Genomic DNA, 14,218 nt, shown 5'->3' on the forward strand with positions numbered 1-14,218 from the left:
TAGACCTGCCTGCCCCTGGGCCGAGCTGGCTTCTTCTGCCTGGATCCCTCATTTTCCCTATTTGTTGGGTCAACTCCTTGTTCCCTGGGAAACCTTCTCTCATCACCGCCTCCCACCCACCGAGAATGGCCTGGCCGCCCCTTCCCTGCGTGCTCACGGCACCTTTTCCCTCCCTGATCGTAGTGGTTGTGGCAGTCCTTCGGCCACCTCCTAATTCTTGCCCGCTGTCGCTAGGCGCTCAGCTGCCCGGCAGGCAGGGACATTTTCAGGTGCCCCACTGTATCCTAGCAGCAAGGAGAGTGTGGACGCACTGTGCCCAGCAAATCTTCTGAGAGCCGCCTGAGCCTTCCACCTCCGTGTTTTTTTTTAAAGATTATTTATTTATTTATTTAATTAATTCCCCCCCCCCCCCCCCCGTTGTCTGTTCTTGGTGTCTATTTGCTGCGTCTTGTTTCTTTGTCCGCTACTGTTGTCGTCAGCGGCACGGGAAGTGTGGGCGGCGCCATTCCTGGGCAGGCTGCTCTTTCTTTTTACGCTGGGCGGCTTTCCTCACGGGCGCACTCCTTGCGCGTGGGGCTCCCCCACACCGGGGACACCCTTGCGTGGCAAGGCACTCCTTGCGCGCATCAGCGCTGCGCATGGCCAGCTCCACACGGGTCAAGGAGGCCCGGGGTTTGAACCGCGGATCTCCCATGTGGTAGACGGACGCCCTAACCACTGGGCCAAAGTCCGTTTCCCATCCACCTCCGTGTTTTGACCGCACTCCCGCTGACCCTTCCTCCCTTTCTCTGTGCAGCCAAACTCCACCCAGCTCAGAGCTTACTCCCTCCCCGGAGTCCACGCTGACCTTGCCAGAAGGAGCCTGGCTCTCGTCCCTCGGAGCGCTCCAGGCGACGGCTCTCGGGCGCGCCCGCGCTGCCTCTCACTTTCTTTCTCGTGTTATGATCCCTTAGGTCTAGGCCAGCTCCTCGTGGGCGGGCTCTCCAGTTAGATCATCCTTGTAAACGGAGCCGCTGGCCTAGGACATTCCGGGTGGATAAATGAGACCCTGACTTCGTTTTCCCGCAGCCGATGTAGCCAGTGACCACAAACCCGGTGAATTAAAACAGCCCCGATTTATTCCCTTAGAGTTCTCGAGGCCAGAAGCCTGCCAGGAATGTCCCCGGGTCAAAATCAAGGTCGTGTCCTCCCGGAGGCCGCTGGCATTCCTGGGGTGATGGAACCTGCCTCACTCCAACCCGCTTCCGCGTCTCCCGCGCCGCCCCTGCTCCCCCCCCCCCCACTCCCTCCCACAAGGACCCCGTGTCTACACCCGGGTCGTCTAGGACCGTGTCCCATCTCGAGGTCCTGAACCGGATCCCAGCTGCGAAGTCCCTGTTGCGACGTCAGGGTCGTTCCCAGGTTCCCGGGACCAGCCCCGGGAGACCTTCCTTTACGTGGGAAACAATTCCCAGGGAAGCCAAGCCTCCCGGTTCACCGCTTTCATTCCTCCAGAAGAGCCGGAGGATTCCCTTCCGGGGGGCCGCGGGCCTGGGCGACCGGGCGACCCGGGGCGCATCGTTTATAAAGCTCCCGGAGCCGGGCCCTGAAAAGCCCGCCCGCGAAGACGTAAATCACGGGGTTCAGGCCGCAGTGCAGGAACGCGAAGAAGTTGGCGGCCTGCAGGCCCAGGTCGATGAACTCCTCCCAGAAGCAGCCTCGCGCGGCTCCCACCTGGAACAGGAAGTCCAGGAAGGCGAAGACGTGGTAGGGGGCCCAGCAGAGCAGGAAGGCGGCCACGAGCGCGAGGATGAGCGCCGTGGCCTTGCGGCCCCCGGGGCCGCCGCGCCGCGCCCCGCGCAGCCCCGCGCGCCGCCGCAGCGCCGCCAGGACGCGGCCGTTGAAGAAGACGATGGCGGCCAGCGGCAGCAGGAAGCCCAGCACGTTGAGCTCCACCATGCGCGCGTAGTGCCAGCCCGGGTGCGGCAGCTGCAGCACGCAGGCCGAGACGTTGAGCGGCGGCACGGGCGCCACGCGGCGCAGCAGGAACGTGGGCACGCTCAGGACGCCCCCCGCCGCCCAGGCCAGCGCGCAGGCGGCCCGCGCCCCGCGCCGCCGCCGCCGCCCGCGGCTGCCCACCGGGTCCGTGAGCGCGCGGGAGCGGTCGCGGCTGATGGCCACCACCAGGAAGATGCTGACGAACAGGTTGGCCTTGATGACGCCGTTGACCACGCGGCACAGGGGCGCGCCGAAGGGCCAGTGGAATCGGCGCCCGATGTTCTCGGCCCAGAAGGGCAGGCCCAGGACGAACACCAGGTCGGAGGCGGCCAGGTTGGCCAGGTAGAGCTCGGCCACGCTCAGGCGCCGCCGCCGGGGCAGCAGCAGCGCCGACAGCACGCACAGGTTCCCCAGGAGGCCCAGCAGGCAGGTGGCGACCACGAACGCGGGCAGCGCCCCGTAGAGCAGGGACCACGCTTCCGGGGTGCCCTCGCAGGGCGGGGCATCGGTAGGGGGCAGCTGCGTCTGGTTCTCCGGGCGGGGCTGGGCTGCCATCCACAGGGACCTGAAAGGAAGGTCAGGGAGCGTGAGGCGCGCGGGACAAGGCCGGCCCACGGCCTGGGTTTGTGAATAAAGTTTTATGGAAACACGGCCACGCCCCTTCGGGGACGCATGGCTGCTTTCGTGATACAACAGCAGAAGTTGAGTCGTTGCAACAGAACGTGGAAATTGTTTACTGTCTGGTCCTTTACCCCAAAGTGTGCTGAATACTTTGGTATAAAACCTGGTATAAAACTTTTTGGTATAAAACTTTGGTATAAAACCTGGGCTTACTACTTTGGAGTTTGTGTTCCTGAGTGTGATGGAGTTGGACTCAGATAGGACCTTTCTACACATGCCTCTTCTGTTACTTTTACCGGACCTGTGGTGTCGTTTGGGTTGGTGTATACTCAGGAGACCTGAATCTCTGGACTGTTCATGTGACAGCCAGGCCCTGGGGCTCAGCAGACTTGCGGCTCCTACCCTCTGGTTTGTTGGACTTACCCTGGCCAGCTGACAGGGAGGTGAAGAGGGTCAACCACCACACCAGGGAGCCAAGAGTGCCTACAACTGCAAGCAGGAGAATTGCATCCAGCATCCATGTGGGAGCTAAGCCCCCTCTTGATGTAGAGTGGGACTGGACATCACCATCCCAGGGTCCACAGGATGGAGGAATAGAGTATGGATTAGAGTGGACTTACTGGTGTTCTGCTGAGGAACTATTGTGATTAGTAAGGGAAGAAATTGTAGTAGTGATGTGGAGAGGGTGGCCATGGTGGCTGCTGATGGTCAGGAGAGGGAAGAAGAGATATGATGTGGGGGCATTTTCACGATTTGAAGTTATCCTGGTGGTGCTGCAGGGATGGAGGCTGGACATTGTGTGTCCTCCTGTGGCCCACTGAGTGGTCTGGGGGAGAGTGTGGACTACAATGTGGACCACTGTCCATGTGCTGTAGCGGTTCTCCAGAATGTATTTGCCGGGTGCAGTGGATGTGCCACAATGATGGAAGAGGTTGTTGATGTGGGAGGGGTGAGGTCGGGAGTATATGGGGACCTCATATTTTTTTAATGTAACATTTAAAAGAAAATAAAGAAGAAAAATAAATACTTTTTAAAAAAACCCAAAAAACCTGGGCTTGGAAACCTGAGTTCAAATCCTGCCACATCCCCTTGGTGGGAGCTACTTAGACTCACTGACCTTTCATTGCCTTTTTTTTTTTTTTTAGTATTTAAAAAACATTTCTCCCTCCTCCCCCTACCCTGTTGTCTGCTCTCTGTGTCCATTTGCTGGGTGTCCTTCTGTGTCTGCTTGTATTCTCTTTAGGTGGCTCTGGGAATTCATCCCAGGACCTTATGGAGTGGGAGAGAGGCGATCACTCCCTTGCATCACCTCAGCTCCCTATTTCATTGTGTTTCATATTGTCTCTTCTCTTTGTCTCTTTTTGTTGTGTCATCTTGCTGCATCAGCTCTCTGCGTGGGTGGCATCACTCCTGGGTGGGCTGCGCTCCTGCACAGGACAGCTCTCCTTGCACAGGGGGCACTCCTTGTGTAGGGGGCACCCCTGCGTCAGGTGGCACTTCTTGCATGTGGTAGCACTCTGCGTGGGCCAGCTCGCCAAACAGGCCAGGAGGCCCTTGATATCGAACACTGGACCTCCTTTTTGGGAGGTGGAAGCTCCATCTGTTGAGCCACATCCGGTTCCCGTCATTGCCTTTTTGAAAAGTGCAGCTCGTGTGTCTGTCTTGTAAGATCGGGGAGAGGCCTGCAGATGGCACCTAAGGAACGCTGAGCATGGCACCTGCACGGAGAACCTGCTCAGTGGAAGGTGGCGGGTCGTCTTATTAGTAACAACCACATTATGATTATTAGCAGCTTAGCAAATAGTTAACGAACACGGTCTTTGTGCCAGCACTTCGCCGGGTGTTGGAGATAATGGCACTGGGGTGGACCAGCCCTTGAGCTCGTGGTGCTTACAGTCTGGAAGGGAGGCCGTCCCAGGAACAGTGGTCAATGACCTAAGGAAGACTCAGGGAGGGCTAGGAAGAGGCACGGCCAGCGTGGGAGCTAGGCTGGGCTGGGAACAGTAGGGCGGGTGGGGCAGCATCAGTGGTGGAGGGTTCCAGAATGAGAAGGCTCTTGAAAACTATGAGGCATTAAGAAAAGAATGGTAATAACTAATGTTTGTTTAAAGGGCTCCATGTTCTTGGCATCCTGTGTTTCCACTTTCGTGTTTTCTTGTTTAATCTTCTCAGCAGCCCCAGGGGTCAGGCACTATTATCTCTACTTTACCCATCAGAAATGTGCCCTGAGATCAGGCCACTCGCCTGTGGTCACAGAGCCGGCTTGCAGTGGGGCCTGGCCTTGCGCCCTGGCAGCCTCTGCTTCCATCTGCTCTGCTCGGCTGCACGTAGTCTTCCCATTTGGCCGCGAGGAAACCAGGCTCAGGTAGGTCAGCCAGCTCCCTTGAGGAGACGCGTCTGGTGTATGGCAGTGCCGGGCTGTGAGCCTAGGTCTACGCTGACCCCAAAGGCCATGCTCACAGCCACATGGGACCCACAGGAGTGTCGTGGGAGAGGGCCGTGGTGGGAAAGGAAACCCCGCTGCCTCCCTGAGGGTGGACCCCACCTCCCAGCCCTCTGTTTTCCCACGGAGGGGTAAGTCGTGTCCTGAGCTTGTGGATTTGTGGGTGCCAACTCATACCCAACTCAGTGGACCCGCACATTCCCAGTGAGCAGCTGTCTACACTGTGGGATTTCTGTACCTGAAATCACACGGTGTAGACAGGATTCCCCAGTACTTCACACTCCTTCCCCTCCTGCAAAAGGCTTAGTGCCATTCCTGGCTCTTTACAGTGGCTGACAAATGGTAATTACTTTTGTCATTATTGATATTACTCAGTGACACTTGAGATTCCTTCAATTGCACAAGCTGAAGTCTCTAACAAGAAATAGTGTGGAAGAGAGAAATAATCTCAGAGGAAGTCTGTTTGGCCATGTGAGCCTGGGTAAGTCCCTTCCTCTCTCTGAACCTGATTCCCCCATCTGAGGACATGATGACTTCACACGTTCCTTCTAACTGTGTGTGCTGGTTAATCTCATGTATCACCTCTTCTAGGTTATGGTGTCCCATTGTTTGGTCAGGCAGGTTCTGGCCTGATTGTTACTGTGAGGTTTTTCATAGACAGATTTGCACATATAGTCAGTTGATTGCATCTGCAGCTGATTGCATCTACGACCAACAAAGGAGATTGTCCTCAGCAATGAGGAGAGTCTCCTCATCCAATCAGTCAGAAGTCTTAAAGCTAGAACTGAGGATTTCAGCAGTCAATTTCTGTCTCTCCGTCAGCCAGCCTGCTTCTCCTGGGGAATTTGACTTCGCCTTTTATCAGAGTTTCTAACTTGTGGCCTGCCCCAACTGAATTTGGACTTGCCCTTCCCCACAGTCACATGAGCCAACTCCTATAATAAGTATCTTAATTTTCATAAACATATAAATATATCCTCTCAGCTTTGTTTCTCTGGAGAACCCTGACTAATAAGTTATGGCAGTCCAACATGTCCCTCGCACTGAGTTATTCACCCTGGGTATATCAGTTCATTCATTCACTCATTTATTCACCCAACAAGTATTTACTGAGCACCTACTAAGTGTCAGACACTGCAAATAGCAGTGAACATAAGGGGCAGAAATCCCTGCCCTTGGGGAGCCTAGTGGGAGGAGGGAGTCAATAAATAAGGCACATCCCTGAAATGGAGACGACAGAGGGAGCAGATTTTTGGGGGAGGAAGATCTGGAGTTCAATTTTGGACATGCTAAGGTTGAGATGACTATTGGCCATTAAGTGGGCTTTCCAGTGGGCAATGAGAGACAAGTCTGCTGTTCAGAGACAAAGACTGGGATGATGATGCACACTTGGGAGTTGTAATCACATTGATGGTGTGTAAAGCCACAAGACTGGATGAGATTGCCAAGGGAAAGAGTAGACGGAGAAGTGAATAAGCTGCTGACTGCCAGTTGACAGGTCAGTGGGAAACCTTGGAAATTATGGGTTACGTGTGAAATATTGTAACTATAGAGCTAAGCAGTTCTGACCCAAAGCTTGCAGAAGAGCCTGGATGCTCTTGTTGCAGTGCTTTTGCCATTTATTATGAGGCATAAATCCATAACTATTTATTTTATTATTTGGCAATGTTTCTTTGTTTTGCAATAGTCCCTTTTGAGTGCCTTAAGCTAAACAACGTGAATGTTTAAGTAGAGAATTTCCATTTCTCAAGAAAGTTGATGATGAACGTGTAAGTTGCACAAAATGCTCGTTGACATTTTTAACACTGTGTGGGCTGTAGCAATTTCATTGAACATGTGAAAACCTAAGCCACAAAGCTGCTGAGGAAGCATCAGCATCTACGTAAGAAGTTAATAATTTCAATATTGTGGTTTAAAGCATCAATTTCACAATGCAGCTGCAGAAGGTGCGGTCATTAAATATCTTTGGGAACCATGACTTTTCACTTAGATCAAATGACTATGTTTTAAGTTAACTCAGCTTACTTTTAGTTTCAATGTTTCTTGAGTACATACAATGGAAGTGATAGATGATTGTGTGTTGACTCTGTAAAAAGAAGAAATTCACAGTGAAATGGTGACAGTTTTATATCAGTATCTTCAGGTTTTTCAAATAGAAAAATCAGCCAATTCCAACCATGGTTCAATTCTTACATCCAGCTCATGGAATCAAAGCAAATTTTTTGGAAGTTCATTCTGGTGACATGAAACAACTAACTATTGTGAATGCTGTTCTAAATAAATTCATTTTAAAAATTTTACAGCAGAAATAAACTTTGTGTTTTTTTTGTAATAATACAAATACAAATTTTGGTAAAGCACAGTGTCATGGCAGCAACATTAAATTAAGAGATCAATGAAACAGAAATGTACTTCAAATGGTTTTTGGTACATACACAATTTGGAATTGCACATACATAATTTCAATAATTTTCCCATTGATATGAAAGTCACTGTTGACAAAATTTATAAATTTTTAAAACATCTAAACTTTTTGTGAAGATGTAAATGATGAAAGAATTTTTTAAAAACCCTCAGCATGGTAATTTGTATTTTCCTTCTTTGCTGCCCATCACCAGTTTTAGAAGGCATTATGTTTAAGAACTCTGAAATGGTATGAAGCAGTTTTAAAAATAGATCTCAGATTTTTTGTTGAATTTTGTTCAAATCAGTTGGAAATCTTTAACCGAAGTGTTCAGTGAATGGAGTGCTAAAACATCAGCTTTTGAAGCTTTTAGCAAATTGTAATTATTGAAAACAAAGCATTTGTGCAGGAAATCCTTGGAATTTATTGCTAAAAGAGCAAGGGATTTGCTGATTAAATTAAACAGTGAGTGTTCAAATGACCCACAAGATTTAATTTCGGAATTCTGTAATGAGCTTTGTAATATCATAATTTATGGGAAGAACCTTTTTAATTGGATGAATTTATAGTCTGTTCAGAAATGAGATAAAATTGAGAAGGCCTATGATTTGCAGCATCTAAATTTGATAAAACATTAAATAAAAATGATAAATAACTGTAATTTATTTGATGAATTAAGTCTGGTAAAAAACATTAGTTAAGAAAGAAGTTCTTTACCAAGGCAAAAAGATAGCACATTTGAAAACATCGGGATTGAAATATATATGCAATTCCATATGCAAATAATTAGACTTGAGAATATCCTTTGGCAGAATTTCCTCTGAGCTTGTCAGGCACCTCAGCACCTGCAGAGGGGGCACTTTTGTTCAATTAAACATATTATGGGCCCTGCCCCAGTCAATAGGGTGAAGTGAAATGCTTCAGGGTTCCGTTCCCCTCACCCCCAGAAGCTTTGAACAACAGGGAAAATCTGGCAGAAACAACTCTCTAAAAGTTTCATAAAAGAGTTAATGGCCTGTAGTAACAGGGCAAGGCTGAATGAAGAGAAGGTCCTTTTAAAGCAGTAGGATCTTGTGGCACCCTGGCTCGCCTCCCACCCCCACTCCTTACTGGCTCAGTATGGAGCAGCCTGTGCACCCAGTGCAGATCCCTGGTCCAGGCTCCAGAGGGAGAAGAGTAACCTGTGTACATACCGGGTTATGAAGGACTCATCATCCCAGTACTTGCCCTGAAGGTAGAAGGCACCTCACTGAGCTCTCCTACAGAGTGCTGTAGGAGAAGAGTCAAATTGTGCTACTTGGGGCAAGGAATTTCTGGCTATAGGACATACAGTACATGGCTTGGGACTGTGAGGAAATTGTATCCTAGGAAAGAGGGGACATTTGCATCAGTATAAATGAGGACATTCCTAGGGCCACACATGTATGCTCAGGACAAGAGACATGTGTGGAAAGGATCAGGGAATCCCCTATGCTTTGGCCTGTAGCTCTTCTTGAAGCTCATTATATGGATAAGCCTCACAGGGGAACAACCCCACAGGTAAATGTGTAAAGACAGGGAATGGTGTTATCATTTTCTTCTTCTTAAGCTCCTGGCATTCAAAGAAGGCTTTGTCATAACACTAGCTGTATATAAGCTTAAGGAACAGATGCTTCAGAGTCTAAATTCCAACAAAAACACATTGAAATATCAGAATGTCCAGGATTCAATAAAAGATTATATAACATACAAAGAAATAGGAAACAGTGACCTCAGCAAAGGAGAAATTTACAGCATTAGAAACCATCCATGAGGAGGACCAGCCCTGTACTATATCAGACAGAGGCTAAAAATATGGTCCTAAATATGTTCAAAGAGCTAAAGGAAGACATGGAAAAAGAACTAAAGGAAATCTGGAAAACAATAGATGACTATAAACAGAATATCAATAGAAAGATGGAAATTATGCAAAGGAACCAAACAAAGCTGAAGACCACACTGAAAGAAATTTAAAATTTCCCAGAGGGGTTCAACAGCAGATTGGAGCTGGTGGAAGAAAGAATCAGTGAATGTGAAGATAAGACAAATGATAGCATTCAGTCTGAGGTGCAGAAAGAAGAAAAAAGGAAGAAAAGTAAGAGAGCCTGAGGAACTTGTGGGACACCATCAAGCATACCAATATATGCATTGTGTGGGCCCCAGATAGAGAAGAAAGAAGGGGGAAGAGAGAATATTCAAAGAAATGATGGCCAGAAACTTCCTAAATTTAAAGGAAGCCATGACTATACACATCCAAGATACTCAATGAAATCCAAACAGGATAAAGCCAAACAGACCCACTCCATGCTAAGGTATAATTAAATTATTGAATGCCAATGATGAAGAGAGAATTCTGAAAGCTGCAAGAGAGAAGCATTGTGTCACATACAGGGGAACCTGAATAAGATTAAGTGTCAAATTTTCCCTGGAAACCACAGAAGCAGGAAGGAAATGGGAAGACATATTTAAAGTGCTGAATGCAAAAGATTGCTGACCAAGAATTCTATTCCCAGCAAAAATGTCTTTCAAAAAAAGGGGAAGAGGGTAAGACATTCCAAGACAAGCAGAGCTGAGGGCCATTGTCATGACTAGACTGTACATATAAGAAATGCTAAAGGGAATTCTTCAGGTTAAAAAGAAAGAACCCTAATAATTGACTGAAGCCACATGAAGAAATACAGATCTCTGGTAGAGATAATGACATGGGTAAATATAAATGCCAAAACTATTGTATTTTTGATTTGTAACTCCACTTGGGTAACAGGAAATAGGGATTGAACCCAGGACCTCATATGTAGGAAACCAGAGCTCAAACACTGAGCTACATCGGCTTCCCTGAGTTGGTTTGTTTTTATTTTTGCTTGTTGTTTGTTTTTTTTTTTTTTTTCAGGAGCCACTGGGAACTGAACCTGGGACCCCCCATGTGGGAGGCGGGCACTCAACTGCTTGAGCCACATCCACCCCCTGTAACTCCACTTTTTACTTCCTACAGAATCTAAAAGGAAAATGCATAAAATGTAATGATAAATCAATGGTTTTAGACTTGAATAAATATGTAATTTGTGACAAGAACTACATAAAGTGGGGGATAGAGGCATACAGGAACTTGGTTTGTGTGTGCCATTGAGTTATTAAATTGGTATCAAAGCAAAGAAGGTTGTTGTAGATTTAGGATGTTAAAATTAAGCCCCATGATAATCACAAGGAAAGTATCAGAAAATATGCAAACTCATAGAGACAGAAAGTAGAGACCAGGTTACCAGGGGGTGGTGAAATCTGCAAATTATGAGGATCAACTATATATAGATACACGCTTTACCTTATCACCTCCTTTCACTCTCCAAAGCATCCTGGCAGTTTGGATGACACCTGGTGTGATGGTTAGGCTATTGTGTCAACTTGGCCAGGTAATTGTGCCCAGCTGTTTGGTCAAGCAAGCTCTGGGCTAACTGTAATTCAAGGGCATTTATGGACTTTAGTCACCATTGACTTTACTGCAGTGGTAAATCATAGTCAGCTGACTACAATTACATCAGTCATGGAGACTGCCATCAGCAATGAGTGATGCTTTATCCAATCAGTTGAATGACTTAAAGGGGGAAGTGATTCCAGCATTGAAAGAGAATTTCCCAGCTCGTCTTTGGACGGTCAACGTCTCCCAGAACTCGTCAAGGACCTTCGTTGGATTTTATTGGAGCCCCTGTTTGCAGCCTGCCTGCGGAACCTGCGCTTGTGTATCCCCACGGTCACGTGAGAGACTGATAAAATCACCTATTATTGACAGATATCTCTTGTTGATTCTGTTTCCCAAGAGAACCCTGACTAATGCACGTGGTAAGGCTGCCCTTCATATCACTTATCTGTGGGAAAAGGCAGGGATCAGTGTCTCTGGCTGCAGAAGCCAGTAGGTAGGAATCTGTAGAATTCCCTGAAGTCCTAACCTGAGAGGAGCTGGAGGCTTGAGGAGAAACGAGGAGGTGCCAGTCACCCGTCTGGCAACATGGGAGGCTGAAAGTCCCAGCAAATCCGGGTCCTGGCCAGGGCGGCTTCCCACGCATTGAGGGCCTGCGTGACGGGCACATGTGGATGGGAAGTGAGGCACATCTGCTTGGCTGTGCGTCTGTCCCTGGCCTGCCTGCTCTTGGGTGCAGGTGTGGGGTAAGCTGAGGGCTGGATTTAACCAGCACGGAGGGCTCTGGGCTGCCAGGCTCTTCCACACACCGTGCTGTGGCCACAAAGATGATGAGTCTGGAGTAAGGGGACCTGGGTTTGGGTGCTGGGCCCACTGGACTGTGCGATTTAGGGCAGGTCGATTAAATTCTCTGAGCCTCAGTTTCCTCATCCTTAAAATGGGAGTAATGGTGGCTATTGCAAAGGGCAGTGAGGAGGCTTAAGGGACTCATGCCTGTAAAATCCCTTGGCAGATTATCAAGCATGTTAAGGGTGAGAATTGCAACAATAATGACAATAACTACTGTAATAGTAATTATGATGATGATAACGAGCCTTCTGGTCCCTGTATGTGGGAGCACCTCTCCTCCGCCTGGAACCCCATTGTGCTATATCATGATGTTGGACCAGTTTGGGGATTCCCTGGGAACCCCCCCTTTAGGAACCTAAGGTACTAATTTCTGGAAGGCAGGTGATGTCCACCTGCCTCCAGCCTCGAAGGCTTTCCCACAGTGAGGTGTAAGAAGGCACTGGAAGAGAGAGAAGGAGAATCTATTTTGGAGAGATGGGAGAGCCCACAAATGGGACGCACTTTGCTTTCCCCAGACAAACGCTCCTGGAAATATGGAGGTGTCCTTTGAACATAGAGCCCCCAACGACATCTGTATCCTAATCCCAAGAACCTGTGACCGTGTCCCCTTACATGGCAAAAAGGACTTTGCAGATGAGATGGAGGTAAGGATCTTGAGACAGGGAGCTTGCCCTGTACTGTGGAGGTGGGTTCTTCTTCATCACGTACGTCCTTGTAAGAGGGAGGCAGGAGGGCCAGAGTCAGAGGACAGGGCACAATGCTACGCTGCTGGCTTTGAAGGTGGAGGAAAGGGCCACAGGCTAACAAATGTAGGCGGGCTTTAAAAGCCAGGAAAGACAAGGAACCTCTAGGAAGATCTCAGCCCTGCCAACCCCTCGATTTTAGCTCACATCAGTCTTCTTCCCTCCCAAACCATCGGAAGATCCATTTCTGATGTAAGCAACGGCGTCTGTGATATTTGCTACAGCTGCGATAGGATCCTCAACCAGGGGGCATTTGCACCCTGCCCAGGAAATTGGGGCACTCCACATGCCATCAGCTGGGACCTCCGGCTCCAGCCTGAACCTCCTGGGTCAGCAGACCTTCCCTCCCTCCCACAGGACCCTGCTGTCGCTGTGGCTGCTGCAGCCTTAACACACGCCTACACAAGCAGGGCTTATTTTTAAAGGGACTGCCTCCACCTGCGGCTGCCTGTGTTTCTAAAGTTGGCCAGAGAGGACAAAGCCCCCTGCACCAGTTCCTCTCTTTAGATCTGATGTTTGCCTGGCACACAGTTGGTGCTCAGTAAACAGCAGCTATTGACATGATTAGTAATTGGTAGTTTTTGAAAAACCCAGAGGGGACATTCATTGGGCAATACCACTAGAGGTGCTGCTGCTGGAATTTTGATGTGATATTTTCTGAGTTCTGCACATTTTGACATTGGCATGTGCCACTCGGGAGAGAGTGTGACTTAATTCAACAAATGAGCCTTCTTCAGATCAACTCCGATTTCTTGAAGGAGGTGATGCTAAAAATACAGATGTTGAAGAATATCCACACAGTGACGTAAGAAGATGCCACTTTCAAGCCGCAAATAACACAACCAGCTATTGGCCTTAGGAACTCTTATAAGCCATCTTTGGGAGGCTAATTTGATTTTTGTAAGACGGAGATTGTGGTTAGTCACCGTCCAGCGAGGCTCTGAAAGCTATTTCACGTAACGTTGATATAAAGAGCTGCCGGAACTTTCGCCAGCTGTTCCCGCCACTCTCCCTTCTCTTTCTCTTCGGGAAAAGTGATTAACACCCAAACTAGGCATGCACTAAAAGTCTCTTACATTGAATTGGCATTATTTAACTAAAATATGCTTAACAGAGGAAAGCAGACATTTATGCCAATACAGACCTGTGAAAAGAAACTTTTTTTCCCGAGAAATGAATCTCCTCTTTTGCTCTCCTGAGAGATAAAGATGGTCATTTACTTACTTGGACAGAAAACGGAAGCTCTCACCAGTCCAGCTGGGTTTCCTGAGGCCAAGAGCCGCCTTCGGAGGTGTTTTCTGTTCTGGGGAGCCCTCTGGGAATGGGATGCCCTTAAATCACAGAACTGCTGCTGCGATGATGTCAGGGGAGGGACTGCAGGGAAGGGGGCGGGTCAGGGCGGGGGAGGCAGGCTGGGGCTGGGAAAGCAAGACTGCTCGCCTCGCTGTGGCGATGGGAGTGGTTCCTCAGCTCCTCCCCTTCGGTACCTTGGTGACATCCCAGGAGGCCCAGGCCCCACCCTGGAGAGCTCATTGACCAACATATTCTGTGGTTGTCACTGAAGGGTGACTTTCCCCCTGTTCACAGTTGGCTCCTACAGCCCCAGGCTCTGTGGCAGCTTTGATTGACAGGAGCTGGCTTGATTGACTGTCCGGTCTTACATCTCCATCTTGAAGGACTCCTTGCCAAGAACCCCTTGGTGAGGTCCCCAGCAGACACACGGTGAGCCGGGAGGAAGTCCCACGCCTTCA

At 49.0% G+C, this 14,218-nt stretch overlaps 1 protein-coding gene across 1 annotated transcript; it reads right to left on the reverse strand.

Annotated features, from left to right (window-relative positions):
- Positions 1-1,096: 1,096 nt before the first annotated feature.
- Positions 1,097-13,830, reverse strand: BDKRB1 (bradykinin receptor B1). The gene is given in 3 exon segments (XM_004481325.4): positions 1,097-1,526; positions 1,528-2,542; positions 13,692-13,830. Coding segments are annotated over 2 exon segments (1,146 nt in total). The 5' UTR covers positions 2,533-2,542; positions 13,692-13,830; the 3' UTR covers positions 1,097-1,385.
- Positions 13,831-14,218: the final 388 nt, after the last annotated feature.

Source organism: Dasypus novemcinctus, chromosome 3, assembly GCF_030445035.2.
Source record: "Dasypus novemcinctus isolate mDasNov1 chromosome 3, mDasNov1.1.hap2, whole genome shotgun sequence".
In the NCBI taxonomy this organism is placed as follows: Eukaryota; Metazoa; Chordata; class Mammalia; order Cingulata; family Dasypodidae; genus Dasypus; species Dasypus novemcinctus.